Raw genomic sequence first — 14,727 nt, 5'->3', positions numbered from 1 at the left:
TGTCTTCGTTGCAGTAGTGGCCTTTTCACTCCACCAATCATTGCGCCCGGCGAAAATCTGATTGTTGATTCTCCATCCATCGATATGAAGTCGCTTGATCTAATGGACTTATTACGTCTACCTCCCCTTTCTCTTTTTTGATCTATCATATCTCTTACTTGAGACTACCTCTTCTTTGTACTGACTGTGACATATCGTGGCCATATCTTCGGTGTACATTTTTTGTGGCCTTGTTACACCCTCTGTTGATTTTTCTTTCTTTTTCTTTACATATCCCCTTGAGTTGTCGCCAGAGGAAGGTGACATGTTTTTCTTAACCTTTTCAGTTTACGCCGTCTTCTGAATAATGATACGTCACGAACGACTTGAGAATCAAATTATTGTCCGATGAAGGCTACCCGGTGGAGCATCATTAGTGTTTCCCACTTGGTAGTATCTAGTAATTCACCCATAATTTGAATCTTGCATAAAGTTTTGCGCCTTAAATAATCAATTACATAGAACATAATGCCATAGACTAAACAGTTTTATTGTAATGGAGGAAAAGATTTTCCTACGATGGGCCAAAGTTGAAGTCGTTAAATTCGTTCATTTGCAGGAACTGCATTTTGGGGATTCTATATCATGACGCATTGAAGAGACTCGCAGAGCATAGCAAGACTTGGAATATTATTGAAATGCCAGCGAGAATGAAGAAGGCGAATAGAGAGAAACATAAACCCGCTGTGCGCCCAAGACACCAGTTCAGGACCGAAAAAAGAGGGTGCCGGTCATGCCAACATGTAACGGATCTGAGACACCCTGCCGCGGGAGTCAGTTCACTCCTTCACCGGGGGCTCGTTTCCGATACCGTGAAATAACTTCATCTTGGTTTCGGATGCCAAAAGACCTTTTACTTCCTCTGAGACAATCCGCTGACCGCCACGGACGACCTTCTCAAGTTGATGATCTTTGGCATTAGTGACACTGGTAACGGGGCCACGAGGACCAGGGTTCTCTAAGTTACGTGTGGCCTTGCGCACCTTTTGGCTGAGATCCACGATTTGTTTGTTGCCAAAGTCACGAGAAGTAAAAAGCGGACTCTGGCTGAGAGTCGCTACCCAGTATTTGTTCCATAGTAAGGATAATAGCTCGGCATCAAGAGTGCTTTTGAAATGACTGACGTCAAGAGAGTAGTACTGGTTGGCATGTGCACCGAAATCCTCAGCCTTGCCAAGCGGGATAGTCTGATATTCGTCATCCTCATGAGCCTCCTTTGGCGGAGTGAAATTGGAGGGGAATGTGCGGAAGGCGCCAATCTCAACACGACCGGCTGAAATTGTACGGTCCGGGTCGATAACGACAGCGACGAAGGGCCCGGTCATTTGTTGTGTTTGCTGAGTAGCGACATCAATGCCAGAGAGCCAGCATCCGTATCCAGGATGACTGTGATACCACCCGACAGCGTTCTCCATTCGCCCTGAGTCCCGACAAGATTGTAGATATGATACCATGTACTCGTTTGCTTCGTCCTGCGCATTCACTCGGGTTTCGGTGCCCTCGACTGGTAGCCGGAAAGCATCGGTCACCACAAAGGTATTCGGGAGGATGTAGCCTTGCATGAGACCCATGATCTCAAGCGAGCCACCGGAACGAGCGTGCATCACCATTTTCAATAATGCTGTAGCAGAGATTCGAACGTGCTTGAAATAGTATGGATCGGAGGCCCAAGGCCGCTCCGCATTAAGTGTTTTTTCCGTGTCTGCATTATATGCGTAGAGAGCATCTCGTTGCGGGTCGAATATACTTATCGCATTCTCGAGCTCTGTGTGAGGTTGGTTAGTTTCCACTTCACTGCTATGAAGCTTTGGAGGTACGTACCCCAGGACTGCTGTGCAGCCTGCATTTTGGAGGATGAAGATGAGTCAGAGGGTCGAATGCGAAGCTGGGTTTGGGTGAAGCTGAGGACGAGAAGCAAGGGCTCGGCGATAATGGAGATTCTGCAAGGACCGGAGAATAGATAGTACCACAATGCATGAAGTAGAATGATGGAAGCGTGGGGTTGATCATTGATTGGCAGAATGTCGGGCGGTATATGTGGCTGAGTCAGTGGGCTCGGTGGTTGCCCCGGACGACGATCGTGTCCAAACACCCACTTGCTAAACTTGATGTTATCGTCTCCGATTTCAGCCCCTACTCCCCCTCATAAACAACCTCATTCAGATTCTCCTATGTCTCTCCACCAAGTGCCTTCGCAAACTTCTACTTTCGTTTAAATTTGTCGCACCTTGTGTGCTGAGAACCCTGTGTGCCGGGCTCTCTTGTTTTGTTCCGACATTGGCCTTGTCGCAGCCTCGCTCGGCAGTGTGTCCTTGAATTGAATACCATTGTTATCGATTCCGAACTTTGTCATCCTTAAAGGACTATCATTACAATGGCAGTAGATACTAGCTACCTGACCACTCAGGTCAACAACATCGTTGAGCAGCTTCATGGCATCTACGACGAGATTGGAGTCCCTGCGCGTGAGCGCGACTCGCGCGAAGCAGAGGTAAGGCTTATCCAGTGCAACACGGGCATTGTCGCGTGGCTAACAAACTCTACAGCTCTTTAGCGCCCTATCAGAGACCTTGAATAACCATCTCAAAGTTGTTGATCAGTGAGTCGCATCCATAAACAATTCTATCGGGGGAGAGCTAATGTTGTTGAAAGGGAGAGAGAAGATATGACACAGGAAGCACAGCGCCTCATCACCGAAATTCAACAAATGGAGTCGTCTCTGAGCGATGAGAGGGCGAATGGTCAATACGAGCTCAACCGTGACGACCTCCGCATCACTTTCCCGCTTAACAGGTGTATTGCATTTCTGCGCGAGAAGAACGAAGCCATGAGCAAGTTGCACCGCGAACGCTTTGAGCAAGTTAGAAGTGAGTTTCAACGTGTGCATCTATGTCAATGTGCTTTACTGACGACCGATAGAACTTGTTGATGCACTTGAGTCTTATTCATCACATCTCGAGCCTTCCTTTGTTAAGCTCGAGCTCCCTCCCACCGAACCAGGCTCCTCGATTCCACCAAGCTTTGACCTCTCTCCAATGTATGTCACAGCATTAGATGCCGAATTCACCCACGTCTACGAAGAATACCACCGCCGCATTGCTCAGGTCCAGTCCGCATGTGAAGAAATGATCAAGCTCTGGGCTGAGCTCGGAACGCCCCAGGCGCAAACAGATTCAACTATCGTCAAGTGCTATCGCGAATCACCTGAACAACTTGGGCTGCACGAGTCAGACGTTGCCAACCTCATGGCCAAGCGCAACAAATTGGTGGAAGAAAAGAAGGCACGTGAACGCAAGATCACCGATCTACGGACGACTGTCGTTTCTCTTTGGGATCGATTTGGTGTTGAGGAAGCTGATCGCAAGGCATTTCTGGCTGCGAATCGTGGCTGCGGTTTGCGCATTATTAACGACCTCGAGGAAGAATTGACTCGTCTCAATGAACTCAAGCGACAGAATCTTCACTTGTTTGTTGAAGATGCTCGCTGCCGACTGCAAGAGCTATGGGACAGCCTCTTTTTCTCCGAAGAGGAAATGCTCGACTTCACCCCTGCATTCTCGGACGTGTGCAGCGATGCTTTACTTGAAGCCCATGAGGCGGAAATCATACGATTGGAAACACTCAAGGAGCAGCGCGCTCCTACGTTGGAGATGATCGACCGACACCGCACTCTTCTGACGGACCGCGAGGCGCTTGCAACTTCAAGCCAGGACGCTTCTCGCTTGATGGGTCGTGGAAACAAGGGAGAGAAGCGAGATCCCGGGAAACTATTGAGAGAGGAGAAGCTTCGGAAGAGAATCGCAAAGGAATTGCCTAAACTCGAAGCCGATCTGCGCAAAGAGCTGGAACACTGGGAGGACGAATTTGGTCGGCCCTTCCTCGTACACGGAGAACGATACCTTGATGCTCTGACTCCAGTCAGGTCAATGCCTCCGCCACGCTCAAAGACCCCATCTGTCCCGCCTTCCACCACCAAGTCTGGCACCCTCCGACAACAGCCTCCCTCTAGACCCGGCAGCTCAATGAGAGGACCCCCTCCTCCTCGTTCAGCTACCAAAACACCCACTAGCAGCGGCCCTGTCAAGCACAACACCATTGGATATGGAGCCTCCCGAGCTGGAGCCACGTCACGAGCTGGAGCAACATCTCCTTCAAAGCTCCCGGCGCGTGTTCCGTTGGGAAATATGCCACAAGGAAACAACTCGCCTGAGCGCCGTGCTGTACCTGGGAGCTATTCATCGAGCACGCTCAATGGGAAGATGCCGCCCCCTCGAGGCCCTCCCCCACGGATGCGTGCGTTGACTGTGGAATCAAGAGAGGATCGCTTCAGCCACCTCATGGAGCCCCCTCGATGCAACAGTGCCATGTCCAGCGCCTATGTACGGCCTGTTAGCCCGGAAGATGTTTATGATGATCGCCAACGATCCTTCATGAGCACATCAGGCTTCTCCAATTCCCAAAGATCTACCGGATTCTCCCATTCATCCCACTCATCCCACTCATCCTTGTCCTTGAACAATCCTGCTCAGAACTTCCCCCGACCCAACCCATATCTGCAGCACGCAGCTCCACCTCCCGCTGCCAGACAAGTCTCCAATTCATCTACAGTCAACACTGCCACTTCCGGCTCTGAAAATTGGGAGACTTTCGAGGATGGATCGGAGTCTGAAGTTGACCCTAGTGATATTTACTTCTCCAAGCTTCGTGCTGCACAAGGGGGCAAGCGATTTGCGCCAGAGGACAGCTCAGATCTCATCGGAAAGAAGGCCAAGGGTATCCGAAGTGTCAGTCCGGATGGTCCGCATCCCGGGCAGGTCCTGCGCGTTGCTGGCAGCGACACCGAATGGACTGACGACTACGAAACTTATTAAATGATTTGACACTATCAACATCCTCTCGTCATAATGCATTGTTTTGCTGCATTCACCCGTTTGGCGCCTTGGATTCTCAACAGCGACTACGGACCCGCTTGGCTTTTGATGATTCCACGACTGGATTCTCCACGGCTCATGATAACCCGCATATCTTTTACGACCGAGCTTCGTTAGATCCCTCCTCGACAAGTTTCTTCTTTCTCCACAAACAATAATTCCCAAGTGGCCCACTTCAATTTCTCTTCCTGTTCAAAATTACGAGACTTACATGTCACTATTGTTCATGCTCTGCTTCATCTGTCGATGTTATCGAGCCCAATTCTGCGTCTGACAGTGTCAGATAGCAGCCTTCAAGAAGACTTGTCATTCACGTCGTCTCCGACTGACAATCTCTCTGTTCGAAACTTCACTGGGTTTAATCTTCTATTTTGTTCTACTTCTTTTGGCATGGTGTTATCTACTTTGTTTCTCTGTCACTTATGGTTTTTCTTGGCTCGGTGCTCACGGTTCATTTTATTCCCAGTTCGATCTCCGGTTTTGGGAGTCGGCTTTGTCCTCTGGTTCTCACACCGTGTTTCTTTTATGTATTTGTCAGCGAAGTACAGTGTTTTGATATAGTGTTAATTGTATTAGTTCATCGTTGAAACCCCTGGCTATATGATCTGAGCCAACGTAGCATGGAAACATGGAGCAATCAATGGACACACCTGGACTCGAAGATCAGACAATCCAGTTAAGAATTACATTACCCCAAGTCGCGCACGTCATGTGTCAAGTACTATAAACATGTAGGAATGCGCGTTCCATCGAGGCCCCACATTTCATTGAAAACCAAGGGTCCACCATGAGGCTCTGCAATTACGCCCATGGGTCTCTTCCTGTATTAGGTACTATGTACGTTCCATCTTTGAGATTTCTACCGCCCTTAGGTAATTCAAGGTTCTCTCCCACTTCCCACACTATCAAAATTAGCAAAATTAGAACTCCTTATATCTCTTTCCATAACTTTCTAGAGCATAAAGCTACTTATGCAACAGATCCTTAGATTCCCTGTGCAGATTCATCGTCGACGAAGTGGCCATAGTAGCACGGTCCAATTATCTTCATATCAGTTCCAAAGAGTATAGTGAGGAAATTGAAGTTTACACGTGTGCCTATGTAGAAAAGTTCAAGCTCAGTCTCAGAGGAAAATTTTAGCCCGAAACCTAAGGCAGAAATGATTATCCCTGTCCAGTCTAGGAAGACGTGATGAGGGGAAGTCCGACGGTTTTCCGTTATCTAACTGAGCCACCAGGGGCAAAGATCTGTGTTAGGCAACCATCCCGGCCAAAACACCAGTACTTTTTCTCGGAGCTTCAATTTCTCCCTTTTCCAGAAGTAAGTTGAATAAAGTTTGATACATGCGTCACACCGGGAAACCTCAATTCTGCAAAACAAAGCAGCGATATGGCGACGATAAATACATGTGACAATCTATTTGGTCCAGTGGTTGGTGATAACTGTCGTGGAGGGTTTGATTTCACAGGTGAATAGTTCTCATGTTGGACTTTGGCGCATGTACTGATATCTGGAATAGTTCTCTTTGAAGCTTGGATCTTGAATGTCACCCCGGCGGCTTGTTTCCTCTTGCTGGCACCTATTCGATTGCTTCAATTGAGCAAAGAATCACCAAAAGTCAAATCATCGGTGGTTCAAGTGACGACGTTGGTGAGTTCGTCAATTTATCGACCACCTCAAATGTTTACATACTAGACTAAAGGATTATTTTCTTTATTTGTATGCAAGTTGAGAGGTCTAATTAATGATTGGTACAGTTCTTTGCAACCGTGCTGTTGGGCATTCAAGTCGCTCTGCTCGTGTTCAGTGCAACACAACACAGCCTCGCAGAACATGTGTCACTTGCTGGTGCTATCCTCAATCTGTTCGTGGTGCTCTGCATGATCGTGCTACTTCATTTGGAGTACAGACGAACTGTTAGGCCTTCATTCCTAGTCTCTACCTACTTGTTTGTAACGGTGATCCTGGATATTCCTCGGGTACGCACAGCCTGGTTGTCAACGGGAAAAACAGAGAACTCGGCATGCCTCAGCGCGTCTCTGATCACGAAGCTGCTTATCTTGATTCTGGAAAATGTTCCAAAGCGCAAATGGCTGTTGCAAAATGAGAAATTACAGTCTGGTGAGAGTACCAGCGGTCTTTTTAACAGAGGCCTGTTCCTCTGGTTGAATGGGTTGCTAAGAACCGGGTACTCATTGCTTCTCACCGGCGATATGCTACCTAGTATCCACGAGAAGCTATCATCCAGTGACCTTTCCGACAAGTTCTCAAGTGCATGGGAATCATGTGATCAGAATCGCCAGAACGCATTGCTGGTGGCTATTATCAAGTGCCTCCGCTGGGACATAGCTGCCATTGCTTTGCCTCGGCTAGGCTTGGTTGGATTCAGCATAGCACAGCCATTTTTGATTGGAAAAATCGTCACATATCTGGAAAGCACAGAGTCTAACCCGAATATCGGCTACGGATTGATAGGAGCAACTGCGATTGTCTTTATTGGTGCTGCTGTGAGCCATATGTTTTTGAACATTCGCTGGAGTTTATCTTGAGAGACAGAGGACACTGACCTTGATGAATAAATAGATTACAACGGCCACTTACCAGCATATGGGCTTCCGCACTACAACCATGGCCCGTGGTGGCCTCATGACTCTTGTCTTTCAGCACATGATGACCCTACCTTTGGGCAGCACAGATGAATCCAGTGCCATGTCTCTTATGGGGGCTGATATTGAAATGCTTGCTGAATACTTTCAGTCTACGGTCTGTGAAGCATGGGCTAGTGTTCTGCAACTAGGATTGGCTGCCTGGCTCCTTGAAACTCAGATTGGAATCATCTGCATCACACCCATTCTGGTTGTACTAGGTATATCACTCAAAATTACGAATTTGAAGTTCAATAAACTAATATCAATGGGGTAGCTTTCACCGCCGCAGCATTTGCTATGGGTAATGCTGTATCTGTTCGACAGAAGACATGGCTTCAGGCTACCGAGAAACGCATCAACTTCACCAGCCAAATTCTTGGGTCCATACGTAATGTCAAATTCTTAGCGTTGACAGATATCATGAAAACGGCTATTGAAAGATTGAGGCTTGAAGAGCTAGAGATCTCCAAGAAATTTCGCCGTGTACAAACGGCTCGTGTCTGCATGGGTACGCATACCTGATTCATTTCAAAAGGAATATGGGCCCCCGGAAAACAACAAAGCTAACAATCGCCGTAGTAAACACGCCAATAATTGTTGCACAGCTTGCAACTTTTGCGACTTATGCTATAGTTGCAAAGGTTCAGGGATCCGGCGGTCTTTCCGTCTCACAAGCTACCACTGCCCTTTCGTTGATCATTCTGTTGATCATTCCACTCATGAGCCTACTGCTAGCTATTCCGGACACATATGCTTCAATAGGCTGTTTGAATCGGGTTCAAGATTTTCTCAGACAACCAAATCGGGTTGGTGAGTGACTTCTCATTTGATTCCCGGGACCTAGCGTACATCTGTTTAACACCTCTGTTCGTACAGAAAGAAGAAAATTGCCTCACCTGTATACCAGCCCTCTCAACATATCCCACAACACACCAGGAGTGGAAGTATCTGATGATTTCTCGCTCGGGGCTAGAAGAAGTTCGATTCCAGAAAATCAATCCGGCTTACTTGTCTCCTTGCAAAATGCTCATTTCGGCTGGAACACATCTTCATCCCATGGTACAAGGATAACGCTTGATTTATCGCCATTGCCGACTGGCTCTTTGGTTGCGATCATCGGCCCAGTGGGAAGCGGCAAGTCTACATTTCTCAAAGGTCTCGCAAATGAAACTTCTGTACTTGATGGCGACGCTTTTATAAAGTACCCAGACCTGGCTTTTTGCGAGCAAACACCATGGCTTACCAATTCAACAATCCGAGAAAACATCGTTGGGGAAAACAAATGTCTTGCCTTTGATGCTGAATGGTATCGGACCGTCGTGAGTGCGTGTGCGCTGGATTCGGATTTCAAAACGATGCCTGCTGGAGATGAGACACTTGTGGGGAGCAAAGGATCTAAGCTCAGTGGAGGACAAAAACAGAGAATTGTGAATATTTTCTTAATTTCTGGAATGATGTTGAGATGGGTTTTGCTGACTGGTCTTGGCATAGGCTATTGCCCGGGCTGTCTATGCTCGCAAACGTATAGCATGCTTTGACGATACTTTGAGCGCCCTCGATAATGCCACCGCGCGGCTAGTATTCAACAATGTCTTCGGTCCCTCCGGGTTGTTACGTCGATGCGGTTGCATGGTATTTTTGGCGACTCACAGCGGTATGGTTCACAACACTAAATATTTCCTTACATTGGCCACAAATGGTATATACTGACACACTGTAAGTCCAATACCTCCCACAGACTGACTTTATAGTCGTACTTGGAGAGTATGGAACCATCGTGGAAAAGGGTAGCTACAACCACCTTCTCAATCGCCCTGGAGGCTACGTACAGCAACTTGGTATCAAAGCAAAGCAAATTGACGAACATGAGACCCAAAGTCATGACAATGGTGGAATTTCAGAGCTCCCAGAAGCCGTGACAAGCACCTCCAATGCCCCGGCTTCCATGGAAAATCGCAAGCAGATGACTGATCTGGATGTCTACAAATACTACTTTTCTGCCATGGGCTGGTGGCGAGTAGCTGTGTTGCTGTTCTTCTTGGTGGTGAACGGTGGCGTTGGTGGGTTCCGCTGTACGCGAACATCTTCCATACTTAATCTCATCATGGCCCTATAATGCTAACCTCTTGGTAGACATCTGGATCAGCATGTGGTCTTCCAGCAATGATAGTGCCTCAGGTTCGCGCTTGGGCTACTGGCTTGGAACTTACGGGGTGCTGTCCTTCATCGAAGCTAGCAGTCTTATTCTTGCGGTCTAGTAGGTTGATGTTGTGCTTTGGCTGCAAACCTTAAGGCTGACTCGTTTTTATCAACTAGCTGGACTTGGGTCATTGTCGTGCCGGCCGCCTCGAAACATGCTCACTCCACGGTACTCCATGCAAGCATGTGGTGAGTTGCTTTAATTGACAGGCATTAAATTGTATTTATTAAGCTGACATCTTTAGGGCCCCTCTGTCATTTCTGTCTAATGTAGACACTGGCTCTCTGGTAACCAGATTCAGTCAAGACATGAGGTTGGTGGACATGGTCCTGCCTCGGGGCTTCATTTCGACCGGGTTTCGTAAGATATCGAGCCCAAAGATTCTTTGAACGCGTTGACTGATCAGATCTACCCTCAGAAATGTTTGCAGGCCTTTCGCAGATTGCCATTGCCATAGCCTCCCTGCCGTACTTAGCCGTGACCGTCCCTTTTCTCATTGGGATATTAGTGATTGTTCAACGCTTTTATTTGCGAACGTCTCGCCAGTTGCGTCTTTTAGAGTAGGTTATCCACTTCAATGCTTCGATAAGAATATGCAAAATTAACGAGTCTATAGAATTGAGCTCAAAAGCCCTCTTTACACTCACTTCATCGAATCTCTGGCTGGCATTGTTACCATTCGTGCCTTCTCATGGACAAGTGCCTCGACCACCAAGATGCAGCAATTACTCGATAAAGCACAAAAGCCATTTTATCTTCTGTTGTGCATCCAGCAGTGGCTCGAGCTTGTGCTGAAACTCATCGTCGCCGCTTTGACTGTCATCCTAGTAGGGGCAGCCGTAGCTTTACGTGGCCACGTAAGTCCCGGTCTGTTGGGTATTGCACTGATCATGATGATGGATCTGGGACAGGTTCTTTCACAATTGATTCAGAACTGGACACTTCTCGAAACTTCTTTGGGTGCAATTGCAAGAATTAAGGAGTTCTCGGAAGACACCCCAAGCGAAGAAGCTGATGTGACGTTCGAGCAACTGCCGAACCCAGAATGGCCGACTCGTGGTCAGATATCGTTCGTTGATGCCGTCATCACGTATGGCTCTGAAGCCTCGGAGCCCGTGTTGCATGGCATCAACCTCGATGTTCATGCAGGCGAGAAGATTGGGCTGTGCGGTAGAACTGGAAGGTGAGCAAAAAAGCTCCTTGAAATCCAGATCGTGATCCTTAAAAGAGAGTACTAACTTTAAAAAGCGGAAAAAGCACTTTGGCGTTATCACTACTCCGTCTCAACGAGGTAGTATCGGGTCAGATCTTGATCGATGGACAAGACATCTCTGCTGTACCTCGATCGTTGATACGGCACCGTATCAGTGCTCTCAGCCAAGAGCCTTTCCTTTTCCCAGGTACCATTCGGCAGAATGCTGACCCGCTGGGTGTTTCTGCCAATGCCGATATTATCGATGCCCTCAAAAATGTCGGCGTATGGAACACTCTCGTGTGTGCTTCGACTAGCGGCGTTCATGACGTGGCGTTGCTAGACGAGACATTGACTGATACAACCTTGTCAGATGGTCAAAGGCAACTATTTTGTCTAGCTAGGGCTCTCCTCAAAAAGAGTAACATCCTAATACTAGATGAACCAACAAGCAGGTATGTACTTTGTTCATCTTTCAATCTCATAATTGAAATAACAATGTTGAGCTGACCGCATATGATCAGCTTGGATACAGAGACCGATGCCAAAGTCCAGAGAGTCATTCGACAGGAGTTCCCGAACTGTACCATCATCATGGTCGCGCATAGAGTTCATACTATGCTTGACTTTGACCGAGTGGTAGTTCTTGACAATGGCCGAATCTTAGAAAACGGACATCCTTCCGCATTGCTCACAACCAAGGACAGTGTTTTCTCCAGTCTACATCGCCTGGAGCAGTCCTTGACAAGAGATATGGGAGTTTGACCAATTGCCAAAAACCGAGTTTCAGATGACAAGGATATATGGGAAAACCAGGCCAGTGCATATGGTATCACTTGCACTCGCTTCACAGATGGACTTCACTCGTAACATAGAATATCAGACAATGAATGTTCTCTCACCAGGGAAACCACTCGAGGATATGAGTGAGATCACCTTAGGGCAAAGGGTGACTCACCACCGCAATGAGTCATTTTTGTATTTGGATTTCGAAGGAGACCCCGTCAATATAGCGTTACAACTGTAAGCCCCATAAGAAAACAGCACAGTTTAAAACACTCGGTAGCGTGGCATCTGCAAATGCGTTGCATATTCTAAAATTGTGGGTATAGTTCGTACTTACTAGCCCTCGGCCCCACTCCAGGGAATCGATCCATTGACCCACCTGGATCTATAGATCTTCTCCGAGCACCTGACACTCACAGAATGGAGATTTGATATTGAGAAAGACATGTTGAAATTCATGCAGCAAGACATTCCGAATGAGATAGTCGAGGATCTTGTGATCAACTGACTATTCAAAAATCTTGGGATTGGTCTTATAAAAACAAGTATAGTACAATTAATTTTCATCAACGGGTCTGGCGGTTAGTCGCAAGAGTCCCCATCCAACTTTGATCCTCGGGCAATGTTCCCTTCGGGATTCTCCTCCCGTCAGACGGACCAAAGGATTGCGTCAATGCTTTTGCATCCTGCACTCGGCGCAGAGTTTCGTCTCTTCCAAGAATGGCCATGGTCTCTGGAATACCAGGCCCAGGTGCGGAGGCTGACAATGCCCAGCGGAGGTAGTGGTACAACTCTTTCTTGAATACCTTATCACTTGTAATGGCTGCAACCGGGGCATCTGCCTCAATGGCAGGGAGCACTACGCTATCAGAGCCATCATAAGAGTTGATATTGAACCGGTGGGTTTCGATGTTCCAGTGTGCTGGTGGCACGAGTGTCAAGGCTGCAGCAGCAGTGTGGAGTGCCTGCATTGGAACTTCGGGAGATGAAGATGATGCGGGCGAGGCAGGTGCGTAGGGGGCTCTATCAAGCTTTGGGGAGAAGAAGGTGGAGTTGCGCTTGGCGAACTCCTGTGCACTCGTGTAGGATTTGGCATCGGCCCGGATGAGGGGTGCGATATATTGGGCGATCGTGCGGCCTTTGAGAATCGTATTGCTGTTTGGTGTCAGTTTAGGCGTCGGCCCCCATGAATTCGGTCCAAGTCTGACGAGTAACTTACAGCTTATCAAGGGGGTGGGTTTCTTCCACCGCTGAGCTCACTCTGCTGACCATCTCATCAAATTCAGGGCCACCACTTGCGGCGAAACGCTGAGCATGGGCCTTTTGCAAGAACCAAAGCTTTTCAAATGCGACGACAGTGTTGCCTCGAGTGATTTTTAGATTGAACTGCAGGATTGTTAGTAGTCTGGTGAAAGTTTTTCGGCATAAGAAGAACATACAATCTGCTCCAATTCTTGCAGACTCAATACATCTGACTTCTGTGAATGCGACCAGCCCAAAAGCGAAGCAAAGTTCACTAGCGTTGAGGCGAAAATCCCCTGTTTATCCTTGAATGACGACAGATCGATGTCCGCATTCCTCTTGCTCAGCTTTTGTCCGCTCTGGTCAACGAGCAAGGGGACATGGCCAAACTGTGGGGGAGTCCATTTGAAAGCGTTGTACAGAGCCATATGCATGGGTGTAGATGGCATCCATTCCTAGTAAGAGTTAGTTGGATGTTCTTCATCTGCCTCGAATGTCGTATGCAAGCAGCTCACTGTTCCTCGAATGACATGAGTTATCTTCATGCAATGGTCATCTACTACGTTCGCCAAATGGTACGTGGGGTGCCCATCCGATTTGATGAGAATGGGATCATCATAGACACGGTCGATAAAATCCAGTTTTTTGTTGTTGGGCTTGTTTTGGCCGGTTTTACCATAGACCAGATCACTGAACATAGGGTATCCCTCCACCTTCAATCGAATAATATGTGCCTCTCCGTTGGCTGCCCGATCTTCTGATTCCTCGGCAGATATGTCTCCACATTTCCGGTCATAACCAGGAGGCAATCCTGACTCACTGCGGTGCCGGGCCATAGAATCTAGTCGCTCCGCAGAACAGAAGCATCGGTAGGCATGGCCATTTGAAATGAGGTCATTGGCGTGGGAGCGATAGAGAGCCGTTCGTTCGGACTGTGCAGAAATACATGATTAGAAAGAGTAATTTTGCGACAAATTGACATTCTCTTACCTGTCTGTAAGGTCCGTAGGGACCACCGACGACCGGACCTATTACCCAAGGAAAAGTTAGCATGTTTTCCTCAATTACGTATACAACTGCAACTAACCTTCGTCCCAATTTAGACCTGCCCATTGTAGATCATCGTACAGTCTCTGCTCTGCCCCAGGAATTGTCCGTTTCTGCCCTAATCAGTCACAGTCCATGCATCGGAGCGCAAACCATGACGAACCTGGTCGGTGTCTTCAATGCGCAGTAGAAATTGGCCACCAGTGCGTTTTGCCAGCAGGTAATTGAAAAGAGCAGTTCGTAAGGATCCTAGATGAAGGTATCCGGTAGGTGAGGGCGCGAAACGCGTACGCGCAGGAACGTCTGGCAATTTATTCTTCGAATTGCGGGCTTGACCACTAGCCGGGGAAGCGGAAGAACAGGCTCGGCATTGAATACAAGTCCAGGAGCGTCGAGCAAATAGCCCGGGTGGAGCGCTCCTCATGGCGAAAGTAATGGACAGATGAAAGGGCGATCTGGGGCGATGCGGAGTTGCGGCGCGGAGCTTCCGAACAAAATTTCTATCGCAACTTGGATCAACACCGCTCCGCTCACTTCACGTTCACCAACATCTGTCTTTTACTGTTGGATTACATTCAGCTCTCTCTTTACAGCGCACAAATATCCGATCGCAATTTACTGGATTTAATCACTGATAAGTAC

General features: G+C 47.9%; 4 protein-coding genes across 4 annotated transcripts; 2 read left to right on the top strand and 2 right to left on the bottom strand.

Moving 5' to 3' along the window:
- Positions 1-818: 818 nt before the first annotated feature.
- Positions 819-1,885, bottom strand: N7529_002435 (uncharacterized protein; the record flags this gene model as incomplete). Its single annotated transcript, XM_057237963.1, has 2 exons — positions 819-1,804; positions 1,861-1,885. The coding sequence occupies 2 exons, from the start codon at positions 1,883-1,885 to the stop codon at positions 819-821; spliced, it is 1,011 nt and encodes a 336-aa protein (XP_057100574.1).
- Positions 1,886-2,413: 528 nt separating this feature from the next.
- N7529_002434 (putative microtubule associated protein (Ase1)) lies at positions 2,414-4,910 on the top strand (the record flags this gene model as incomplete). Its single annotated transcript, XM_057237962.1, has 4 exons — positions 2,414-2,530; positions 2,586-2,638; positions 2,692-2,906; positions 2,959-4,910. 4 exons carry the CDS (start codon positions 2,414-2,416, stop codon positions 4,908-4,910), a joined length of 2,337 nt encoding a protein of 778 aa, XP_057100573.1.
- A 1,449-nt stretch (positions 4,911-6,359) lies between these two features.
- On the top strand, positions 6,360-11,775 carry N7529_002433 (uncharacterized protein; the record flags this gene model as incomplete). Its single annotated transcript, XM_057237961.1, has 16 exons — positions 6,360-6,438; positions 6,490-6,620; positions 6,728-7,477; positions 7,554-7,836; positions 7,893-8,126; positions 8,198-8,428; positions 8,495-8,937; positions 9,110-9,272; positions 9,340-9,690; positions 9,752-9,875; positions 9,935-10,006; positions 10,063-10,178; positions 10,237-10,378; positions 10,435-11,001; positions 11,067-11,465; positions 11,535-11,775. 16 exons carry the CDS (start codon positions 6,360-6,362, stop codon positions 11,773-11,775), a joined length of 4,326 nt encoding a protein of 1,441 aa, XP_057100572.1.
- Positions 11,776-12,362: 587 nt separating this feature from the next.
- Positions 12,363-14,509, bottom strand: N7529_002432 (glutamate--tRNA ligase MSE1; the record flags this gene model as incomplete). The annotated part of the gene is made up of 7 exons (XM_057237960.1): positions 12,363-12,951; positions 13,016-13,182; positions 13,236-13,493; positions 13,554-13,970; positions 14,029-14,066; positions 14,126-14,198; positions 14,249-14,509. The coding sequence occupies 7 exons, from the start codon at positions 14,507-14,509 to the stop codon at positions 12,363-12,365; spliced, it is 1,803 nt and encodes a 600-aa protein (XP_057100571.1).
- Positions 14,510-14,727: the final 218 nt, after the last annotated feature.

Source organism: Penicillium soppii, assembly GCF_028829465.1.
Source record: "Penicillium soppii strain IBT 18220 chromosome Unknown utg000003l, whole genome shotgun sequence".
NCBI lineage: Eukaryota > Fungi > Ascomycota > Eurotiomycetes > Eurotiales > Aspergillaceae > Penicillium > Penicillium soppii.
This window is presented reverse-complemented; position numbering and strand designations above follow the sequence as displayed.